This window comes from Sebastes umbrosus, chromosome 1, assembly GCF_015220745.1.
Source record: "Sebastes umbrosus isolate fSebUmb1 chromosome 1, fSebUmb1.pri, whole genome shotgun sequence".
Classification (NCBI taxonomy): Eukaryota; Metazoa; Chordata; class Actinopteri; order Perciformes; family Sebastidae; genus Sebastes; species Sebastes umbrosus.
The window spans coordinates 31045782-31066906 of NC_051269.1; the positions used below are offsets into that span (position 1 = coordinate 31045782).

At 40.3% G+C, this 21125-nt stretch overlaps 1 protein-coding gene across 2 annotated transcripts in view; it reads right to left on the reverse strand.

The window, feature by feature from the left end:
* cpne5b (copine Vb) overlaps positions 1 to 21125 on the reverse strand; it is a 135159-nt gene that overhangs the window by 77265 nt on the left and 36769 nt on the right. The window contains exons 4-7 of one of the 2 annotated variants that reach the window (XM_037773594.1): positions 18131 to 18234; positions 15899 to 15938; positions 14446 to 14460; positions 11726 to 11802 (exon numbers count right to left, since the gene is read on the reverse strand). In XM_037773594.1, the coding sequence (XP_037629522.1) occupies positions 11726 to 11802; positions 14446 to 14460; positions 15899 to 15938; positions 18131 to 18234 (236 nt within the window). The remainder of the gene's footprint in view (positions 1 to 11725; positions 11803 to 14445; positions 14461 to 15898; positions 15939 to 18130; positions 18235 to 21125) is intronic. The other variant, XM_037773603.1, reaches the window with a different exon arrangement.

The following is a 21125-nucleotide window of genomic DNA, read 5'->3' on the forward strand; positions in this document are numbered from 1 at the left end:
AAATGACAGAGAGAGAGAGCAAATGTGCTTTCTTACAGAAAATCTCTTATATATGAAAGCACAATACTGTAGATAGCAACACTAAGCTATCTGTTCCAGTTAACTATATGGCTATATGCCAATGCTAATCCCAATACACTCTTTAAATAGAATATCTCATCTCAAAGGTTCTTATGGTTGCAGATCTTTCACTTCATCCAGGAGCGCCCGGGGACAACTGTTGGAGATAGGGAGGCTGGTGTCAGGCTTGGTTTGTCATCATACCCGGCCGGGTATACCGCCTATGCATGCATGCCTCTATTCACATTCACAAATAATTTGCTTCCATTTCGCTACGGTGCTCTAGTAATCCACACTGACATTCAGGGGATATCGAAACGGTAAAAGGCCAAGCATGCTCAAACACGCCTCCGCCACGTCGCCGCTTCCCGACATCATTCTAATGTCTTTTCTATGTGTTGTTAATCATCTTTCCTCTTCTCTACTCTCATTTCTTTCTTTGTAGCGCTAATTCAACTTCCTTGCATCTCTTTCTCCTCCATGGTTCCTAATAATATGGTGCCCACGTCTGTATACTATTCTTCAATATGCCATTTACTGAGTATTCTGTCTACATAATGCAACACTGAAGTATGTCCTACTGAACCAGCAGTGTCACATGGATAAAGCACAGCCACATTCAAGTGGAATATGGTGCATAAACAATATGTAAAAAACAACAACAACTGTAGTACGCTGCAGTGGCTGACTGTAGATGGCCTGAAGGTTAAGGAAAAGTAAACATGCTGTCTGAATGTTTTGAGTTTGAGTAATGCTGTGAGTTTTCCTCACAGCATCACTCAAACTCCGACTGTATGTCTGAATGTTTTGAAGTGAATGACAATGATTCTCCTCCGGCTGCTTGTCTATCATCAGTGTGCCCCTGAGTGAGCCATTTAACCCCCATCTGCTGCAGCGTAGCGGCTCCGTGGGCTTCAGTTGAACACCACGGTGTTTTTATGGTCAGCTCCAGGATGTGCTAACTGTGCAGGTGCAGAGAGTGCCTTGCAGTAAAACAGTATGTGTACACACAGTCGAACAGCCCGGAATAAATGAAAGTAATAAAAAAACACAATATTCTCCCTCTTTGAATTGCTACGCCCAAGGTTTCTTCAATTTGTTTTCCACCTATTAAGTTGTTTCTAGTTGTTTCTTGTCTTTGCTGATAGTTGGAAGTTGGTGGTTAAGCTCGGCTGGGCTTGATAGGTCAAGTGGGTTTGTTATGTCGTTCCATTCACATTTGCTTTGTGCCTTTTTCTCTTGTCTTTTTTATTCTATCCTTGCAGTGTTTGTTTGATTGTTTGTGTACTGCATTGCATCATGTTGTTTTTGTAACTGATCTTTGATTGTTGCGTTGGGTTCTTAGGGATGCTTTGTGAAGAAGAGCTCTATATAAATACTGTATAATGAAGAATGGTTCGAAGGGCTAGGTTTGTGCATTGGAAAAGATGAAATATGACACGATTGGAGTTCAATCTTACAAACTGTGGTAGCATGCTTTTAAAGTCTTGTTGTTAGGTTTTTGAGTGTTTACCATTGCTTCAAATTGTGACATAAGAAAATGTGAGGCTAGACAAAGCACCTGTTATATTCAGGCTCTGGACCAGGTTGCTTGGATTTACTGTAGAATGATCCATCCGTCACTGAGAGACTGTATTTCAACACATTCTCACTCCCAACTCGTCAAATACAGCCGTTTGGTCAGTGCCCCTCGGCATCGGACACCGACGCACGAGGTACCCCTCTTGCGTTACTTTTGGACGGACCAGGGACGGCGTGTCAATATACGCTCCTTCCTTTCAAATTAAACTTCCATTTTCACAGGAAGTTAGGTTTAAGCGACACAACCACTTAGGTAGGGTTAGGAAATGGTCGTGGTTGACATTAACTTCACTAACTAACTGCTCACGTGACTGACGATACCAACAAGTCACAAAATAGTGACTGACAAAATAAGTCAACGTTACTTTTAGTTTCATACGGGACATGAACAGCGGTTTCCTGGTTGGAAGTCCTGTGTTAATTTGCACTAAGCACAAAGTACTGTCCAGATGAAGCTGATGGGAATGTATTTATCAAATGTCATAGTACTCCTTCCAACAGGAACCATGAATGTCTAAATAAACATTTGTGGCAATCCATCTGGTTTACAGTATGTTGAGATATTTCATTGAATACAGCTGTGAGAGTCAGTGGACACCTGAAATTCTGTCAACAAGGTTGAATCAACACCTCTCTGCCCGAGTCCAAACAAAGATGTGCTTTGCAAAGGCAGCTTGTTGCTGTGTCCATGACCTGTGGATGTCAGGTGTTTTGTGAATTCCTAATAAGGACACAGCAGCCTGGAGCAATATCGCTGCAAGAGGGTAAACACAGAATAAATCATAAATAAGAAAAATAACTATATGTACAAATTAATATTTAATGCGTAGAGGGTAGTCCAGTGCTGCTACTTATCATTTATTGTAAAGCAATAAGCATGGATTTATATTAAGCAGGGAAATTAGCAGGTAATCAAACATGCATTTGCATTCAGAGCTTTTTTCCACTGTTATCAGCAAACCTGCAATTGACTGGCAAATAAGCTTTTCCCCGCAATGACGGGCTTTTTTTCACTGCAAGCGCAGCAAAAACTGAGGGATCCTTTGCACAATTAATTTCTCACTTGTGTAAACATTTTGTTTGCAGTACAGAACGGAACAGCAGCAGCATGCTAAATTAGCTGTTTGGGTAATTCCAAGTCGTACTGCTTATGGTAATATTATAGGCCATATTTGTGTTAGCTGTGTTCTCTAAATGCAGGAAAATGTTTTTTTCTCTCTTCGTCTCCGGCACATACACACACACACACGTAAGCTTACTCGCCAGCATTTCACCAACAACCTGTTAAAGCAGCAGTTCCCAAACCTTTTCTGCAGAGCTCCCCTTTTGTAGATAAAAATATTTTCAAGGCCTCCAACCAATGCACAACCATGCATCATTTATATCCCCCCCCCCAACTGGAGAACCACTGTCTTAAAGTATAATAGCTCACAGGGGATGAATTAAAAAACTCTTCTCTTCCGACCAGGATTCAAACAAGATCTTGCCTCGTCATTACAATCAGCAATGCCAGGGGCCAGATATATAAAACTCTGTGTGTATACATTAAATTGTAGTCCTCCACAAAGGAAGACAATTGCTTACACACTCTTTGCATCAGGTTTCTAAAGCAATGCGTATGCATGGTTCTGTTTTATGAATCTCAAGCCTTATTAAATTGTGCACACGTGCACATGGCAGCAGTAGCTCAGTCTGTAGAGACTTGGTTTGAGAACCGGAGGGTCGCCACTCCCTGCACGGACCAAGTACTGAGTGTGGACTGGTAGCTGGAGAGGTGCCAGTTTGCCTCCTGGGTGCTGCTGAGGTGCCCTTGAGCAAGGCACCAACCCCGTAAAACTGCTCCCTGGGCACTGTATAGTTGCTGCCCCCCTAATATATGCTAGGATGGTTTAAGTGCAGTAGCTATGTGCTGTGCTGTGCCGTGTACAATATGTAACAACAAAAGTGACTGGAAGCCTTATTTCTTCTCCCACATATAGACATAACATCAATCAACTGTTTGCATATTGATATTTTGACGCATTTACACCCAACGTGTGTGTTGGATTGGCAAAGGCCTCAGGACAACTCCATACCACCCATTCTTAAACATACCAATACTTACAACTGTGACTATATTTGGCAGCCATACTGTAGTGTCCTTCATCCATAACACACAGCAGCAGCAGGGATTTTTCAATCACCATCCAGTGCCCAAAAATAGAATAAAAAATAAAAAAACATAATCCTGTCCAAGTGAGAACACTTAAGGCAGACTAATTACAGAAATAATGATGTAATTGAGCTCACAAAAGCAATTAATTAACGCTCATCCTACCAACTGGGGTCCCCGCAGCCATATCTCACATATCTTATATCTCACTCATGTCATATCTCACAGGTGCTTTATTCTATCATTGTAATTTTTCATGACTTTATGAATCAATTTCTTCCTAATGATGTCATATCATTGTTTTCTGTTTCTGTTTTAAGTAGTGCAGAGGGGTAGGGGAACTCTGTCAGTTATTTTGAAGGAGACAGATGCAGCAGACACAGATTTCCTCATGTGCTCTCTTTTATTTTTGTTTTACACAATATGCAAATTAACTGTAACTTTTCTTAAATAATAATATTCTGTTTTTTTTTTTCTTCAGATGACATTAATTACATAAATAATAATGTTTTGAGAAGAAATAAGTTAATAATTTTTCTATGATTGTTTCTTACAGTAGTTTATTCATGGGGTCCCCAGTCGGTAGTCCTTGGATGTTAAATAAGTTGGTAGGATGAGGGTTAAAATTATGTTTATAAATGTCCCATTGACGGGCACATTATTGTGTGAAGACAGTAAAAAAAAAGTCCCACATGCACACGCATCCTGCAACTTACAAGCAACCGAAAAGTATAATTTCATATGTTACATTACATCTCTTCTAACATATTTATGAAGTATGCGTGAGACATTTTCACTGCACATTCTGTTTTCATAAATACATATACTGTACATAGCCTATGCAATAAAGAGCGGAGAAAACAAACGGCACGGTGCAGCCAGCTAGTTTCGTCACTGCACTGTCAGTTTAAATTGTTTTTTCTATGTTAATATAAATGACAAGAGAATGTTAATCTCTTTAATAAAATATGCATTCGAGGCCTGTGGCGAGAGAGGACTGTAAAATCTGAAGCAATCATAAAAGAGCAGAGCGCCTTTGATGTTCAGATGAAACAAATGTCTTGTTTGGCGGAAGCGCTGTTTCTTTCTCTCCATCACACACGCACACGCACACGCACACGCACAGCAACACGCACACGCACACACTATGAATGAGTTTCATTAACATTTAAGGAAGTGGAGAAGTCACGTGTTGTTGCATCACGTTATGAACACAAATCTCTGTAAATGAATAAGAGATGCATCTTATTATCATTCAACAACACTGTGTTTGTGTGTCTGTGTGTGTACGGGAGGTTTTATAACACGTCAATAGGATTTTCATGGCAGATATTTTGACTTGTCACAGAAACAGGTACAACCAATAACATTAATTATGGCCCTGTTCCACTAGCCAGGATGCTCTGAAACGCCCTGAAACTGGAACACCTAAACAGAGCAATCATTATAATGATATTAAGGGGGTCTCCGACTTGAATTAACATAATTGAATTTGATTGGCCAAGGCTTGCTATAGACACAGTTTCTTAAGCCGCCCACTCATAATCAGCAGTAAAACCGCTCAGCGCTGGCTGTGCCATTGTTTTCCTGCGCTCAAAGTTCAAATTATTTAAACGTTGACCTTGATTGCCGCTGACATTTTCAAAGTGCAACCAACGAGGTAACAGCTGCAAGTGTTGGTGTTGCCTTGCGCACTTTTTGATGAAATATTATACCTGCCCTGCACCCTACCTCGCAGTGAGCAAAGAGCAAATTTAATTTCTTTATAAATAGAACTTTCGGCCCTAATAACATTTTCCAATTGTAGCAATGGCAACAGCACAAACAGCTGTTTCTACGCGTCTCCCCCTTCTGATTTTAGAGAATAGTTCATGAATTAAAAAAATATCTAGCACTTTGATGGTGCTATGTTCCCATGCGTGTGCTCTGATTAATACATGTATTTTTTGATTTTGAAACAGTAGCCTTATGTTGTTGTTGTTTAGCCTTGCTGAGGCTATCGCCAAGATGCTCCTCCAATGGCCGGCAAATTTGGATAGTGCAACTGTTAGTCTACATGGTGATTTATTCATGGAAGCAGACTGATTGAAAGCACAAGTTATTTTAAAATTTTTAAGAACAGTATTACTAATGAGCTGATATTTATACCAAAATGGCTATTTATCATGATTTATTGGGAGAAACCAAGCAATTATATGTAAAATCAGACATTCAGCACCCCCATATAGCCAGAATGGAATGATCCATTGTTTCATAACCATATTTTTCCGTCACTGCGATGAGTCGAATCAGGCTCCTTAGATCGAATCATCAACTATTTGGGGTCACCCCTAAATTCTAATAACCACTCCTGTGCTTTTTCTGCTTGGACATGGAATAGTATTTGTCATGAAAAAGGTCTATTTGTGTGATATTCAAACCCTAGTCTAAGGTTCTGTTGTCATTCAGTTAGAGTGAAAAGGACCATTTACGTTGTCCAGGTAAGATGGAGTTAAACATTTAAACTGAAGTGTTTTAATTTGATCACTGATCAGGGTCTGCACCATTAAATAAGACCAGCTCAACAAGTTTTTCCAATCTAACACACACTCTGTGTGAAATTAATGATGGTTAATCATGATTGCCTATCACTGCACTACACCTGCTGAGCGAATGAGAGGGTAGTTGACATCGTCAAGGAAACAGTCATTACCGATGGCGCTCAGACTTTGTTTACAGGCCACAGACGGACCGCCTGGCTCGACCTTTAAGTATTCATGCGACATAATGTTACAACACTCAACACAATAGTTACAGTTGTACATTTGTCGAACTTATAACTCTGCACTGACTCACTCTTTCCCCATGTTACCGGTTTATTCCAGTCATTCTGTTAGTGGGCAAGTAGTGGATGAAGTTGTCTGACATTAGCTTTTCAGTCTCTATGTATTTTCTGATGATTTGAAAATCACAACTTGGATGTTTGAATAGCCGAGTGTCTCATTGATCCAAAGGTTGTGGATGTGGTTTGGTGGACTTTATCAAACGGGGAATGATTTGTTATTTATAACTTCATGACAGAGGGAGAGGTTGCACATGCACAACTCTGAGCATGCCTGTACATACAGTATTCTGCTTTCATGTATGCTCACACACACCAAATTAACTTGACTCTGTGCCTGTGTTTGTAATGCTTTGTGTGCGTTTCCTGTGTGCTTCAGCGGCCTCAAAGGGAATCCGTAAATAATACAGTGCAGTAAACAAAGACTGACGAGTTCCTTTGAGGACGCACAATCTGATACATTCATTCCTAGTCGATGTTAATTACTCTGTGCCGTACAATTCTATTTCACCGTCTCAAGATTGTGATACCAGAATATGCTAATTAACAAGTAACTGCAAAATCCTGGAGGCCTCTGCTGACATCGAGACCCGTTGGAACAATGCCGGGCTTTGCAACTATTTTGGATATTTTTGAGGGAAAATTCTCCTCAGCATCCGCAAAACTATGTAGAAAGATTCTTTAGCGTCCCACACATTCAAAAGGTACTTTGAATTTAATAAAAAACACTAATGCTTGAATAATACTCCTACAGCTGTGTGCTTGTGCATTCTGTGTGCATAGTACTGCGACGAATCTGTGCACAGCATGTAATTTCTTTTTGATGTGGTGCTGCGATTTTCAAATCCTTTGTCAGGCAGTCTCTGATTTACTTTATGGACGTGATTCAATAGTTCCACATAACTTTGGCCGAACAGTACTCCTGGAAAACGAGTTGGATGATGAGGAGGAGCTCCTGTGTCTAGAATTAATGAGGTTATGTTGTTTGTAACGGTTGTGAGTTACTTGTCGGGAAATGCTACCTCCCAGGTCTGATGTCCAATCAAACTTCTACGACGGCGTCCGTGGTGCCGGGCGCGTATTCTCATTTTTCAGGAGGTGCGCGGTGTGTCTCTGCAGCTCTCTGCGGAAGCTTGGCGCAAGCTTTTTACGCAGAAATATGAATTAGGCATAAGAGTCATGCCAACACATTAATTTTGTGTCATTCATGTGTCAGTTAGCTCTGGAAATACAAATACAGTATGTCAGGATACCAGAAATTTAGTAGTTGATACCAATACTAGTGAAATTTCACGATTCTTAATGACCAATTAGAAACCACGGTAAAAAACATGTACTTCAACATACACTTTACTTACCGTTTGGCCTCCAACAAGGGACTACAGATGCAAATAAGCTTTTAGCTTTATTTGGTACGATAGATTTATTGTGAATTGTCCCTGCTAAATAAACAATAAAATATACAAATACTGCACATTTATTATTCATTTGTTGATCCACCTCAAGTTTCTTACAAAAAAACTAAATTTCACAAGATTACATTTGATCACAGCATGATAACGTTAGAAGTGACCCTCACCCTTGAGCTTGAATGCATCATAATGTAACTCAATGCTCAGGACTATGCTGCCCACCGGCTGCTAACATCAACTAGCTCTCGTCCTGCCGATTTCAACACGGATTTGTTGTTCACAGGGCGGCATTATCAAGGAAATTTTCTATCGTCCCCGGGACAACGGGACACCATTAGTCTCGAGCCTTGAACCCCGGTACCTACGGTACTGTAGAAAAAATGCATACTGTCACATTTTCAGAATTTTGGCATGGAAGTATTCGTTCTCGTGACATCCCTAGCATATTTCACTGAAGATTTGTATTTTTCACTGTAATGAATAGGACCCTTGTTTGAATAGTTCATGCATTTTTACTTATATTCATGTTAGACATTTTCACTGCATATTGTTTACTGTCTTCACTTCTACTTGCTTCTCTTTTGCTATTTCCTTGTGTTGTGCTTCTGTGTACAATCTAGACTAGCAATTACTGGTTGTTTTGAGTGTTCTCATCGTCGGCGGTGGTCCGGTCTCTGCTCACAAACAAACACACAACCGCTCTCCGGATAGTCATTGATGTCACATTTTCTCTTCCTCTCTATCTCTCTCATTCTCTTCTTTTCCTTCAGGAGCCTTTTTTTCCCCATAATGAAAATCGGCTGCTGCCTAATTAAACAAGCAGTAATTTCAGGAAGATTAAAGCCATTACAATTAGCCAGAGAAAAGAGAGCAGGAAAAATAGAATGAAATACACTTGTATGCATTCATATGCCATTTAACCAACGAACAGGATTTATGAAATCAATTACTAAAATGTCTAGGCTATAGCTCTGAATCTGTGTGTGTGTGTGTGAGAGGCCAAGAAAATGGAATACGATTATCTCAAGTCAAGGTTCAACTGCCTAATGCTACCAAATATCCCTTCACTCTCTTCTTTGACAAAGATTTATTACACGATATGTGTCTGGTATGTGCAAGTGAAAAAACAAGCAGAGGACTGGTTGAGATAAAAAAAAAAAAAAACAGAAACTCTACAACATTCTCCCATTGGCTCAACACAGCTCAGACAAATGTCTTGACATTTCCAAGCAATGAAATATAAATCACTCTTCATTTCCACCGGAACATGAAAACAAACTCCTCTGGGTAGCACATCAACCGGGGCAATGCATCACTTTAAGTGTGTGTGTGTGTGTGTGTGTGTGCTTAAGGGCACTCAGTGAACTGCTGTGATGTTTCTCGCTGCTCCTCCACCTCACTGACTCACCCTGAAAAAGCCGCTGCACAACCTCTCCAGTACTTTTATTCAAGTCCTGAACATATAATCACACTGGAGGTTAAAGGTGCTCTATACGATATCCAGAGCATTAATGTAGCAGCAAACAACTATTTGCTATGTAAAGATATAGAGGAGTAATGTTTACCTGAGCAGAGAATGAAGTCCCTCTCCCTCTGTGTGTGTTGTAATCAGAGCTTCTCTGTGCTTTGTTGACATCGCCGGGCTGGTTGTTTGTGCCTGTTAGTGCATGTTAGTGCATGTGAACGTGCCCCACTGGCTAGTGCTCTGAATTTCGAAATTAGCACCTTTAATATCTGACAATGTTTGAATTTGAGGACATTGTTCTACGTATCCACCAAAATCACGCAATGGCACTGATGCCAATATCTGATTCATGACAATGTGTCAAAAATAAACGCAATACATTCTATGATCAGTCATCCATAAGATGAATACCATGAGAAACAAATAGATGATGTGCTGTCTGCAGGCTCCACCCAGGGTTGTGCTAGTTTGGTGGCTGTTGACTTTATTTTTGCAGCCTTTAAAGAAAGATTAAAGGCTGCCATAAGAATAAAATTTGGCAAGCAGTTGTGTGTTATCTCTCAGCTGCAGAGAGTCTCAAATTAAAAATGAATAATTTGGCAAGAGTTCCATTTCCTTTTCGAATCATGCCATAGAAATCCTCAGGTCAGAAAGAAATGGTTTGATATTAGACTTGTAATAATATTATTATGCTCTCAATACAGAGGCTCAAGGCGCACTTATATTTGCACTGCTAAAGTCCCCTTAAGTGTAAGCATAATCAATAGTTCATGCACTGTGGGGAAAACACACACAAACAGTGTGTGTGTGTGTGTGTGTCACAATAATGTTTTTGCAACTGATCTGCAACTGTGTCATCATCAGGGCTGTGCTGTAGGGAGAGATGGGCATTTTTGGTATTCTCCATGTGCACTTTGCCAATATGATATATACATTTATTCTCACTGCGTATCTGAGGCATTTGTCACTCTTGCACATCTCTGATAATGACAAAGTCAAACACAAGATGTGATGCCTGAATCATAAAACATTAATATGGATGCTACACACTGGTTTCCCAGTAGGGAATACATATCATGATACAAGGGTTACGATTCAATATATTGGGATACTGTAAGCAAGGCGATATGTTGTGATTTTTTTAAATCTAATTTTAGGAAAACTGTCCTAGTATAAACACCACCATATGCATAAAATCTGAGTAAAAAGACGTACTTTTTTAATGCAATCAGATCAGTGGGATCTGCATTTATCACAGTTCCTGTAACATCCAACATCATAGCACTACTTTAAGAAGTCACATACACTGAGAGGGAGCACCTCTTTGCAAATGAAATAAAGTATTGACTGAGTTAATCTGTGCATGGAAACTATTACTGTTTTTTTTATAATTGATACAGTATCACAAATATTTTTTACATTTTCTTATACTCCTATTTCCCAGAAAAGGAAACCTGTTGCAAACCAAATACTGTAATAATGCCGGGTACGCACCACACGAGAATCAAGCCCGATTCTCCCCTCCTGACAATCCTCAGCAAAGCCCTGATTTGTTGGTGTTTCTAAAGATTATCTTTCCAGATATTCCTGGGATGTGAGGTATGATTTTACATCCCCCAATATATACAGATATCCCCCAATAAATACTAATACCAATCAGTATTTAAATAATCCCTCTTCTTCCCTTCCCTCCACGGTAACATATCCAGAGCTGAGAACCAGCACATCTCACTGAATGTGACATTTAACTGTCTTCACCTGAATTACACAAGAGCCCAGCACACTGATAATAATGATGATGATGGATGATAGATGTGTAAAGACAGATTACAGGATATCCCATTAACACTACATTTTTCTCAGCCAGTGTGAGAGCACAAGCTGAGGAGCAGAGCTGTAATTTGGGTAATTTTCTTCCGCGCTTCACCCTTTTCTTTAATGACAATAATTATCTGAGGAAAACATCTGTAGGATGTGTTGTTTTTCCCTCTCTTCCTTTGCTCCTTTGTCTGATCAATGTCTTGCTAAATCACCTATCCCATTATTCGTCTTCCTCCTGCCATTTCACTCCGTTTTTCTCAGTACAAATAAAGCTATATTATTAAAGCATATACCTGAGAACGGTCATTGTATTTTGGTCCAAAGCATTTTTCTTTTGTCTTAACTCCCCTCTTAGCACAGTACGGTGTTCTTCACATCACATTTGGACTCAGGGGTATTTAGCTCTTACTCACCCGAGTGGTTTCTCCAGTCGACTGGCTGGTGATCCAACAATCTCCCCAAGAGTACAGAACATCTGACCCAGAAAGTCCTGGAGAGAAAGAAGGAAGAGGGGAAAGGAAGGTGGGGGGTGGCAGGTTGGCGTATGTGAAGTGGAAAGACAAGAAATCAGAGTATAGTCAGACACAAGCTAAAAATGATTCTACTACCACTGGCTCTCAGGCAAACAAGAAATTCAAGAATTCTGTTTGTGCCAAAGAAGCGTGCTCGATCATGCTCCTTCAAATTTGCAGGTCAGAGTTTATAATTTGGCCCGTGCATCCACGAGTTTAGTGTAGTTTTTTGCTCAAAGACACCATTACTGTGCTCCGCTCAACAATGTGACATCATATCCAGTTTTGGTGTGAAATACAAAGTTTGTTGAACTGAAATCAAAGTTGTCAATGTATGCATGGTAAGCATGGTTTAATGCAGTAGTTCCCAACTGGTCTAGCCTCTGGGCTTCAATTTTCCCTTCGACATCAGATTGTGGTCCACAAATACAGTAAGCTCTATAAACAGATTCTTCATTCACATGTAGAAGCTGTAGGCAGTAGGACAAGATCTTTGGCATCGGAAGCGTTTTGGTTTCCATTTGTAGTCCGAGTAGTATTGACCAATCACGTTTGAGCAGGCTTTGAATGAATGCAGGTAAACAGTCTGTGTGGACAGCAAAGAGGTGGAACGCATTGGCCGAAATGCAATCAGGATCCTACCGGCTATCGTGTGACGATAACTAAGCTTTTTATTCATTGTCTCGCATCTCAAGTTGCTAATCGGACTGTGAACAATGAACAGCACACGGAGAAGGAAGTCTTGGCCCGGATATTTTCTGGCTACACCAGAACCCCAGAAATATAGTCCCTTGACCCCAGAGGCTTATCTGTCTTCAGTGGAAGCCAATGGGTTCCGAGAGTACACGTAAAGTAGACCAACTTTACACCCTTTCAGTTTATTGTCATCCATCCATCCCACCTGTCACTGGATTAAAAACCAGGAGATTCTTGCTCTGAGAAGATGGAGCTAACAATTTTAATATCATGGGTACAGTCTGTGTGTTTTATTTCACAACATTAAAATGGAAATAGCTTAATTACAACTGGGGCTTAAGGCTCAATGAAAGAATGAGCATTGCAGTTGGAAGGGCTGTCCTCGACCAAAGAAATTCTTAGTCGACTAACGCTAATATATGATTTTGTTGACTAATCAATTAGTTGATTTAATTTTCCGCAAAGAATCACACAAAAGTACCACCTTAAATTGTGTGTTTACCAGAGATGTGCTCATAAGTTTCTTGGAAATAAGTCATTCAGAATGAAAAAGCATGAAAAATGACTAATCTTCTAAAAGAAAAACCTTTAAAACAACAGATTAGTTGACTAAGAAGGGGCAGCCCTAGCAATTAGGGCTTAAAACCAACATTTCGAAAATAATAAAAGCATTGTGATAGCAGTTCCAACTAATTCAGGCTTATTCAGGTCACTAAAACGATATTTACTGCATTACATGCCTAACTATAACCAAACCTAAATTCGCCTCTAATAGGAGGCACACAAGACCGGATTCAATAGGCTACTTGAACTACAAAGAGACATGTTGTAGTGGCTCTACTCACTAGGATGCGGGAAATGGTACTTCAAAATAATAAATAATAATTTCAAAGTAAAATTGCGCTCCACTCAGAACAGACTCCAATTGTGGACCGCAACCAACCTGTTGGGAACCACTGGTTTAATGAATTGTGGAGGACAAATGGAGGGATTCACAGCACCAATGACAACAAACATGATTTATAGTGTAGGATCTTAATGTAGAGTCTCTTTATAGAGAGAGTGACATAGTTTCAGTCATCATCATGTTTACAACCGGACAAAGTCCCTCAGTATCACCCAGCATTGATCTGGTACATTAGACTCCCAGACAGATCATACTGTGTGTTTGGTTTCAATAAAGTCTTTTCTCAACTAATCACAGCAAGGATGTGGCACAATCCAAACCAAAGACTCCTCAACTTTGGCCTGGACGGACAGGCACACACTAAATAATTCAACACCAGACTATAGTGTGTTTCATTTCAGTGAGTCTCTGGTCTGCTATGCCCACTGATTCCACTCACTAAGAGCCTGAAAGATCTAACCATCTTCATCATGTTACGAAAACACGCTACAAAAGCTGCTGACTGAGTATTTATTTTCATATTGTGGCTGCTGTGGAGCCCTTTGAGACTGCAACGGTGGTTAAGAGCTGCACAGATTGGTTGGCTTGCCTGTCAGTTTATGTGTGCCGGTGACAGTACGTCCAGACCTTTCTCATGAGCGCAATATCTCAGGAGCGAATTTTTCAAATTTGGCATAAAAAAGTCATGGATGAACTGATTTGATTGTGGTGGTCAAAGGTCAACGTCACTGTGACCTCACAAAACACGTTTTTGGCCATAACTCAAGAATTCATATGCTAATTATTACAATTTCACGCAAATGCCTGATAGGATAATAAAAAAAAAAATGAAGGGATGACATTTTGGACAGACATGGATGTAAACTGCAACTTGACTGGTTGGCGGAGGCTTAGAACCGCAAGTCGGTGATTGTAGTTTGTTGTGATCATTGACGCCATCCTTCCTCCTGAGAAAAGGATCGTTAATGTGGGACAGCAGCCATGCAGTGTCAGAAGTGCGAGAGATGCTGGGACCTACGTTGAGTTCTGCGGGCTTCCAGAAAGGTTGGGCAGCAGCAGCAACAACAGCAATGAAAACAACAACAACAATAACAACAGAGCACATCATATAACAGGGACACAACACTGTACCAAATACCTAGCACTCCTAGCACTGCTCCAGATGGCCAAGTGAGAGTGTAAAGACACCATGCTGTGCCAGAACTGAAACCCATCGCACACAAGTAGAACTAAAGCTAGTGATGAAAAAATGCAAACCCCGATTATCCAAATACATCAAATAATCATCAAAACTGATTATTTAGAACTTTTGTCAATGCTTTCTGTCACCATAGTTTCCAGCCTATGGATGAAAAACAACTTATCTTTTTCTAGTCGAACAAGAATTATCATATAATATAATATAGTGCTTTAAATGGAAACTAAAAGTTAAAGGAACAGTGTGTAACATTTTGGGGGATCTATTTGCAGAAATGGAATATATTAATAAGTATATTTTCGTTAGTAAATAGAATAGAAAATATCAATTGTTGTGTTTTTGTTAGCTTATATTGAGCCCTTCTTATCTACATATAGGGAGCGGGTCCTTTTCACGGAGCCCGCCATGTTGCTCCGCTATGTTTCTACAGTAGTCCAGAAATGACAAACCAAACACTGGCTCTAGAGAGAGACTTTCACATTTTTATGTTACCCGAAGGCCACTGTAGTTCTCCATCACACTTGTGAAACTGCTGCAACGTGAGCTGCAGAGTGCAAAACCGTGGTACCGCCAGCCGCTTCCGTTGCTCCTAAAGTAGTGTTATTATGATAAGGATGGCCTCTGAGCGAGGCCAACGACGTTACCACGGTTTTGCACTCGGTTGCTCACGTTACCGCAGTCTTGGAAAGGGAGGAGTGAGCGGAGGGGTACTCAGTTGGTTGCAATGTGCAACCGCACCTCGAGATGCAGCCAAATCCTACACACTGTACCTTTTAAAAGCATTTCATAATCCAAGCTTTGATAGTATAGCAAGTTATTACACAATACCTATCACTGCAGTACCACTACTAGAACAAATACGAAAAATAAGACCATATAAGACTCAAAAATCATATATAGAATTAGCATATTTACAGCATGGATAGCCCCTGTTAAAGTCTAAAAACAAAGACATTGAATGAGGAGGAAAAATAAACATTTGTATTTGGATACTTCCATGATCAGGCAATAAAAAGGGTTTGCTTTATTTCATCAAGAAGAAACCATGCAGCAGGCAACACCCAATTAAAGCAAACAGAAAAACATAGACATTGCCCCCATTACACCACTGATAAACAGTTTGGCCAATCTCAAATCACTTTGAACACCATAGTCCATCAAGCAATATTTAATTTCGTCATTTTCAGAGCCATTCAAGCCAATAATTTGGATTTCACTCAAGACTGGCCTCCATTTATCTGTGGTTCAGGCAGGTTAAAATATGCACACTCACGTGCTTGGACAGGTCTGGGCTTTTGGAGTCGACATCATACCTGAAAGGAAACAAAGCAGTAAAGCCGTTTTATATCAAAAACTGTAAAGTAGGCTCTTATCTAAGTGGGGACGTTTTGATTGATACGCTCTTAAAGATTTAAAACGATCCCTGGTGATCTGTCACGCTTATCTCATTTTGGCTTTTCAGATGTTTGTTTGTAGGTTTGAGGACATAGCGCATCTCAAACGTCTAGGGAAGGGAAAGGGTATGACAGTAATTGAGGAAGGGTATGAATTAAAAAGGAATGGAAAAGAGGAAAGAAGGATAACAGGATCAAAGAAAATAAGATGACATTTTATTTGCTAAGTTGAAAACATAAGTATGCAAAGAGGCCATCACACTACACATCACACACCAAAATTCAGAATGAGCCAAGATAAAAAAGAGGACAGGATCTCAGTATCTTTTCAGATGTTACTCTATTTGGGGCAGAGTAATTGGGAAAGGGTTCAACAAGACCATTTTCTCTCTTCCATAATAATGAGTGGTGGACCTGATCTTATTTGCATGTGAATATAAAGCTATGAAAGTGAAGGAAATGGAGCATATGTGATGAACCAAGATTAAACATCCGATGAAACGATAGATCCTGGAGAATATTCAGGCTGCAGCTACAATGTTTGAGTCCCTCTCAATATTAATTGAAATAAAAGATCAGTTGCTATACTGTAGAGTTGCCAAATTGCATCTATTTTTATATTGTGTGGTGGCATACAGTAGCTGTGGAGCATATAAAGGGAGGTTGTGCTAAGGGTCATTCTGTTGAAGGAGCTTTGAGGGAATGGCTGTTTATGTAATTCCAAATGGAGATTATTTGTATCCATGAAAAAGTGCTGAGGCAGCATTCTTTCTTCTGTAGAGAGCTGGTAGTTCACCCGTCAAACTGGCCAACATCATGCTACTTATGCAAGAATGATAACCTCTCTCTTCTAATGGAAATCACATTTATGTCACAAAACGAATCATGAGGTCAACTGACTGTTAAACGCTCTCCTTCGTTACTGTCAAGCCCGTCAAGCTTTCAGTTCTCATACAGCACAGACATAGGTTACAGCGATAACTTTGGCAGATTTCCACCCGAACATTTTTTTTTAACAACAGGTCTTTGATTTCACACGGAAGTAAACAGAAGCAGCCTCTTTTCAGGCCAACAACTATGGATTTGTTGGCTGAAATGAGGACTGTCATCAGCATATTTTACCAGCTGTAGGTAGTTAGAATAAGCTTCTTTTAACGCTAATGCTAAAACACCATGAGTTGGGTGCAGTGGGCAATCTCTGGGTTTGAAAAGTGAAGCCAATGCGGAAGTGCCTTAAACTTGCATTCTTTCTAACAGCCAGCAGGGGGCGACTCCTCTGGTTGCAAAAAGAAGTCTGATTGTATAGAAGTCTATGAGAAAATGAGCCTACTTCTCACTTGGTTTATTACCTCAGTAAACGTTGTAAACATGAGTTCATGGTCTCAATTGCTAGTTTCAACTCTTGTTCAATACAGCATGATGTTCATTTAGTAAATTATGGTCCCATTTAGAGTCAAATAGACCGTAAAGCAGGGTATGCTTTAGGGCGTGGCTACCTTGTGATTGACAGGTCGCTGCCGTGGCGTCGTCTGGGAGTTGTGTTTTCGTCTTACAACTTAACCCTTTCACAGTGTTTTCAGTTCATGAAAGTTAATTGTAACATTTTGGTCGCCTGTCTTATTCAGCATTCAGTTGTACTTAGCTCCATCCCCTCGTGTCACTTCTAGTTGCAAAAAGACAAGATGGTGACGGCCAAAATGCCAAACTCAAGGCTTGTCCACCAACCAATGGGTAACGTCATGGTGACTGCCTCCACTTCTTATATACAGTCTATGTTCCTCACACTTTTGCACTTGTGTTTTTGGTTTTGTAAAGGATAAAAAAGAGACAGTACTCTCCAAACTCTTGATATATTGCTCTTAATAGAGCCCCATGGCCCATGCACACTTTTACGGCATGTGGAGGAATCCAAAGCTTGACAGGCCTGCTGTTGCGGTTGCTAATCTATGATTGGTTAATCCCTGTTCGGAGGCGGGGTGTACCGAATGGTCAATTTCTTAAGGGCTCAATTGGCACAGAATGGAGGGAGAGAAAAATCCATCCCAGTGAATGAGGACAGAGGTTAGAAGAGAAGATGCAGCACTGATACGACTTCAAAGGAAATCACTCACAAGTCAAAGCGAAGGTTCTGCTTCTCCTCAAAAAAGTAGTCCAAGATGTACTTTCGAACAAAGTCTGGGTTTAGGGTGTTGTCTATCACCTCCGTTCTGCCAAACTGTGGGAGGAGAAAGAAAGATGGAGGTGATGAGAGAAAAACTGATGAAAGGAAAAGCAAGACAGCAAAACACTGTTTAATAAACAAATACGGTTGGTGCTGTTGTCACCTTGCACTTTATCTTTTTATCTTTTTCTCAGACTCTCACTTATCACGCATGCACACACACATACATTTACAGAGGCCTGATTAATGGAGGTGCTTTCACACGCTGCCGCTGTGCAGATGAAGCCATGGGTGTGTTTCCTGGTTCCTTGATCCTCACTCCTCTCCCACATTAATTACAGCACGCTCACTCACTCATCAACCCCACAGAGAGAAAGAGATAAAGGAAGAGGCGAGGAAAATGTGTAGGGAGAAACAGAGAGAAACAACTTTGAGAGAAAAAGAAGAAAAACGGCTGAAGATGCATGAAGAAAAGGGGGCAAAAGTGGAGCAGAGAGTCGGTACAGAAGAGGAGGGGGAGAGTGAGAAAGGAGTGGGAAGGGAGAGGGGGAGAAAGGCAGTGATTAAGGCTTCCTAATTAGTGGGATTTTCACTCCCAAAGTGCCAAATGCAGGGAAACATGCCAGATATAAGGCTGGCAAAACCCCAGCAACGCCACATGCATATACTGTACAAAAAGCTGATGAAGATATGAGATACATTACATACATAAATCATTCAAAGCCTCCTGGAATTACGCTAATCGAATACTCCAAGTGTGAAGATTTCAGATGGTAGCAGTTGGTGAACGCAAGGAGGAAGTCAACATTTGTGACCTGTAGCGTAGACCGAAGGCGTCAATATGCTTCCTCAAATCCTTATTTGTTTCCTTGAGTGGCTTATTGTAAAATGTCATTGTAGCCATGGCTGGATTAAGTTGGATTAGGAAGGCTCCAGGGCAAAAAATTGTTGTCTGGCCGCTATTACACCTCCTACCCCTTGTTGCTTTGTTTATTTACTACGGCTGCACAATTAATCAGACTTTAATCGCGATCATGATTTTAGCTTCCCTCAATTAAAAGAGCAAGATCGACTGGTATATTGACGTTTAAAATGTGTGCTCCGCTTATGGAAATCTCGGCTACATATCGAATCATGTCCTTCCTAAACGAACTGTCAGCCACTAGGGTGTGATTGAGATGTTTTTGCGTCACTTTTGTGGATTTGTCATGCTGCTGCTCGTGCACCCTGCAGCACCCAGCTGCGCGGCAGCCTGTGAGAAACTTTCCTGAATGTTGCGGCTAAAGTACAGAGTAGAATACTAATACTGTATATGACTTGCCCATCTGCTCTCTAAAATGCACTGAATTCAGGTGAAGAAGAACCTTTTTCTGAGTTTTATTTTGATGCAAAGATGTATTAATTAGCAGGAATGTAGCACAATGTGAAAGTGAAAGCAGTGGTCTGTTGATTTTGGGTAAAAAGTTTTGGTAAAAATGTTTTTGTTTTGCCTCTAGGAGTTGCACTGTGCATAAGGACCAGTCTTACTTTGATGCAGATTTGTTAATTAGCAAGAAAGTAGCACAACATGGAAGTGAAATCAGCTCTGTTGATTCAGTTTTGGGTGAAAAGTTTTGGTAGAGTTTTTTTTTTTTTGCTTCTATGCACTGTGAATATGAACCGGTCTTATTTTGATGCCCAGATTTCTACGTTAGCAGGAATGTAGCACAACATGGAAGTGAAAGCCGCTAAAAGTGCAATAAAAAAGTTTGTCCACTAAAATCAGTAAATAATCATGATCTCAATATTTATCAAAATAATTGTGATTATCATTTTGGCCATTATTCTGCATGCCTAGTATGTACTCTGTCCCCTTACAGTTCCCATCCAGTGTAGCGCACACAGAGACCAACAAGTAGCCCAAAGTATTCAGTGTATTAATCATTTAGAATATGAACCATCTGAGCACAACATTAACCGAAACAACAAGATCTTGATTTCAATACCGGGCTGACAGACTGAGTTTATATCTTACTGTGGTGAAATTCCTAAACAAATTTGCAATTAATGAAATGGCAGTTGCGTTTTTCGCCAGGTGGGTAATCCATCTTTCATTGCGCACAAAAAACATACGCAATGTTTCAAATGGCATACTTTTTCTTTTTACTTTTAGTACATACCGCAGCTGCCCTTACAAAGTATGCACTGTTGCATGCAGTATGCATACAGTTGGGACATACTACTACATCATGACATATTGCCTTGAACCTTGCCTCCCCTGTGCAGAGGATTGCGGGTCAGAATAGACAGAGAAGCATGCAGGCATGGATACTGCAAAATAAGACCGGGGCGACTGTGGCTCAGAGGTAGAGCTGGTCGTCCACCAATCGAAGGGCGGCGGTTCGATCTCTGGCTCCTCCAGTCACATGTCAAAGTGTCCTCGAGCAAGACCCCAAATTGCTCCTGAATCGGTGTGTGAATGAGTATTTAGAGTAGATCCTGATGGGCAGGTTGGCATCAATGTATGAATGCGTGTGTGCATGGGTGAATGCTGACATGTAATTTAAAGCGTTTTGAGTGGTCGGAAGACTAGAAAAGCGCTATATAAATGCAAGTCTATTTACCATTTACCATCATTTACGACCGAATGTAGTAGGACATCCTGGTGTTTTTGGCATGCTGCATTTTACATACTATGTATTGAAACATACTAAATATTTTTATTTCATACTAAATAGTATGGTATTGGAATTCCCAGGTTAAATTTTCAGGTTAAATATAACAAGAGCACTGCATGTGTTGAGTGAACCTCTTTACATTTAGTTTCATTTGTATTCCACATAGAAAAAGAGCAGAGCACAAACTCTTGATTCCAATCATTATGACTCTCAGTGATCACTGTTTCATTTTCTTCATTAATTATCTGAATCAAATCAATCCTAATAAATTCATTCTTTGTCGTAATC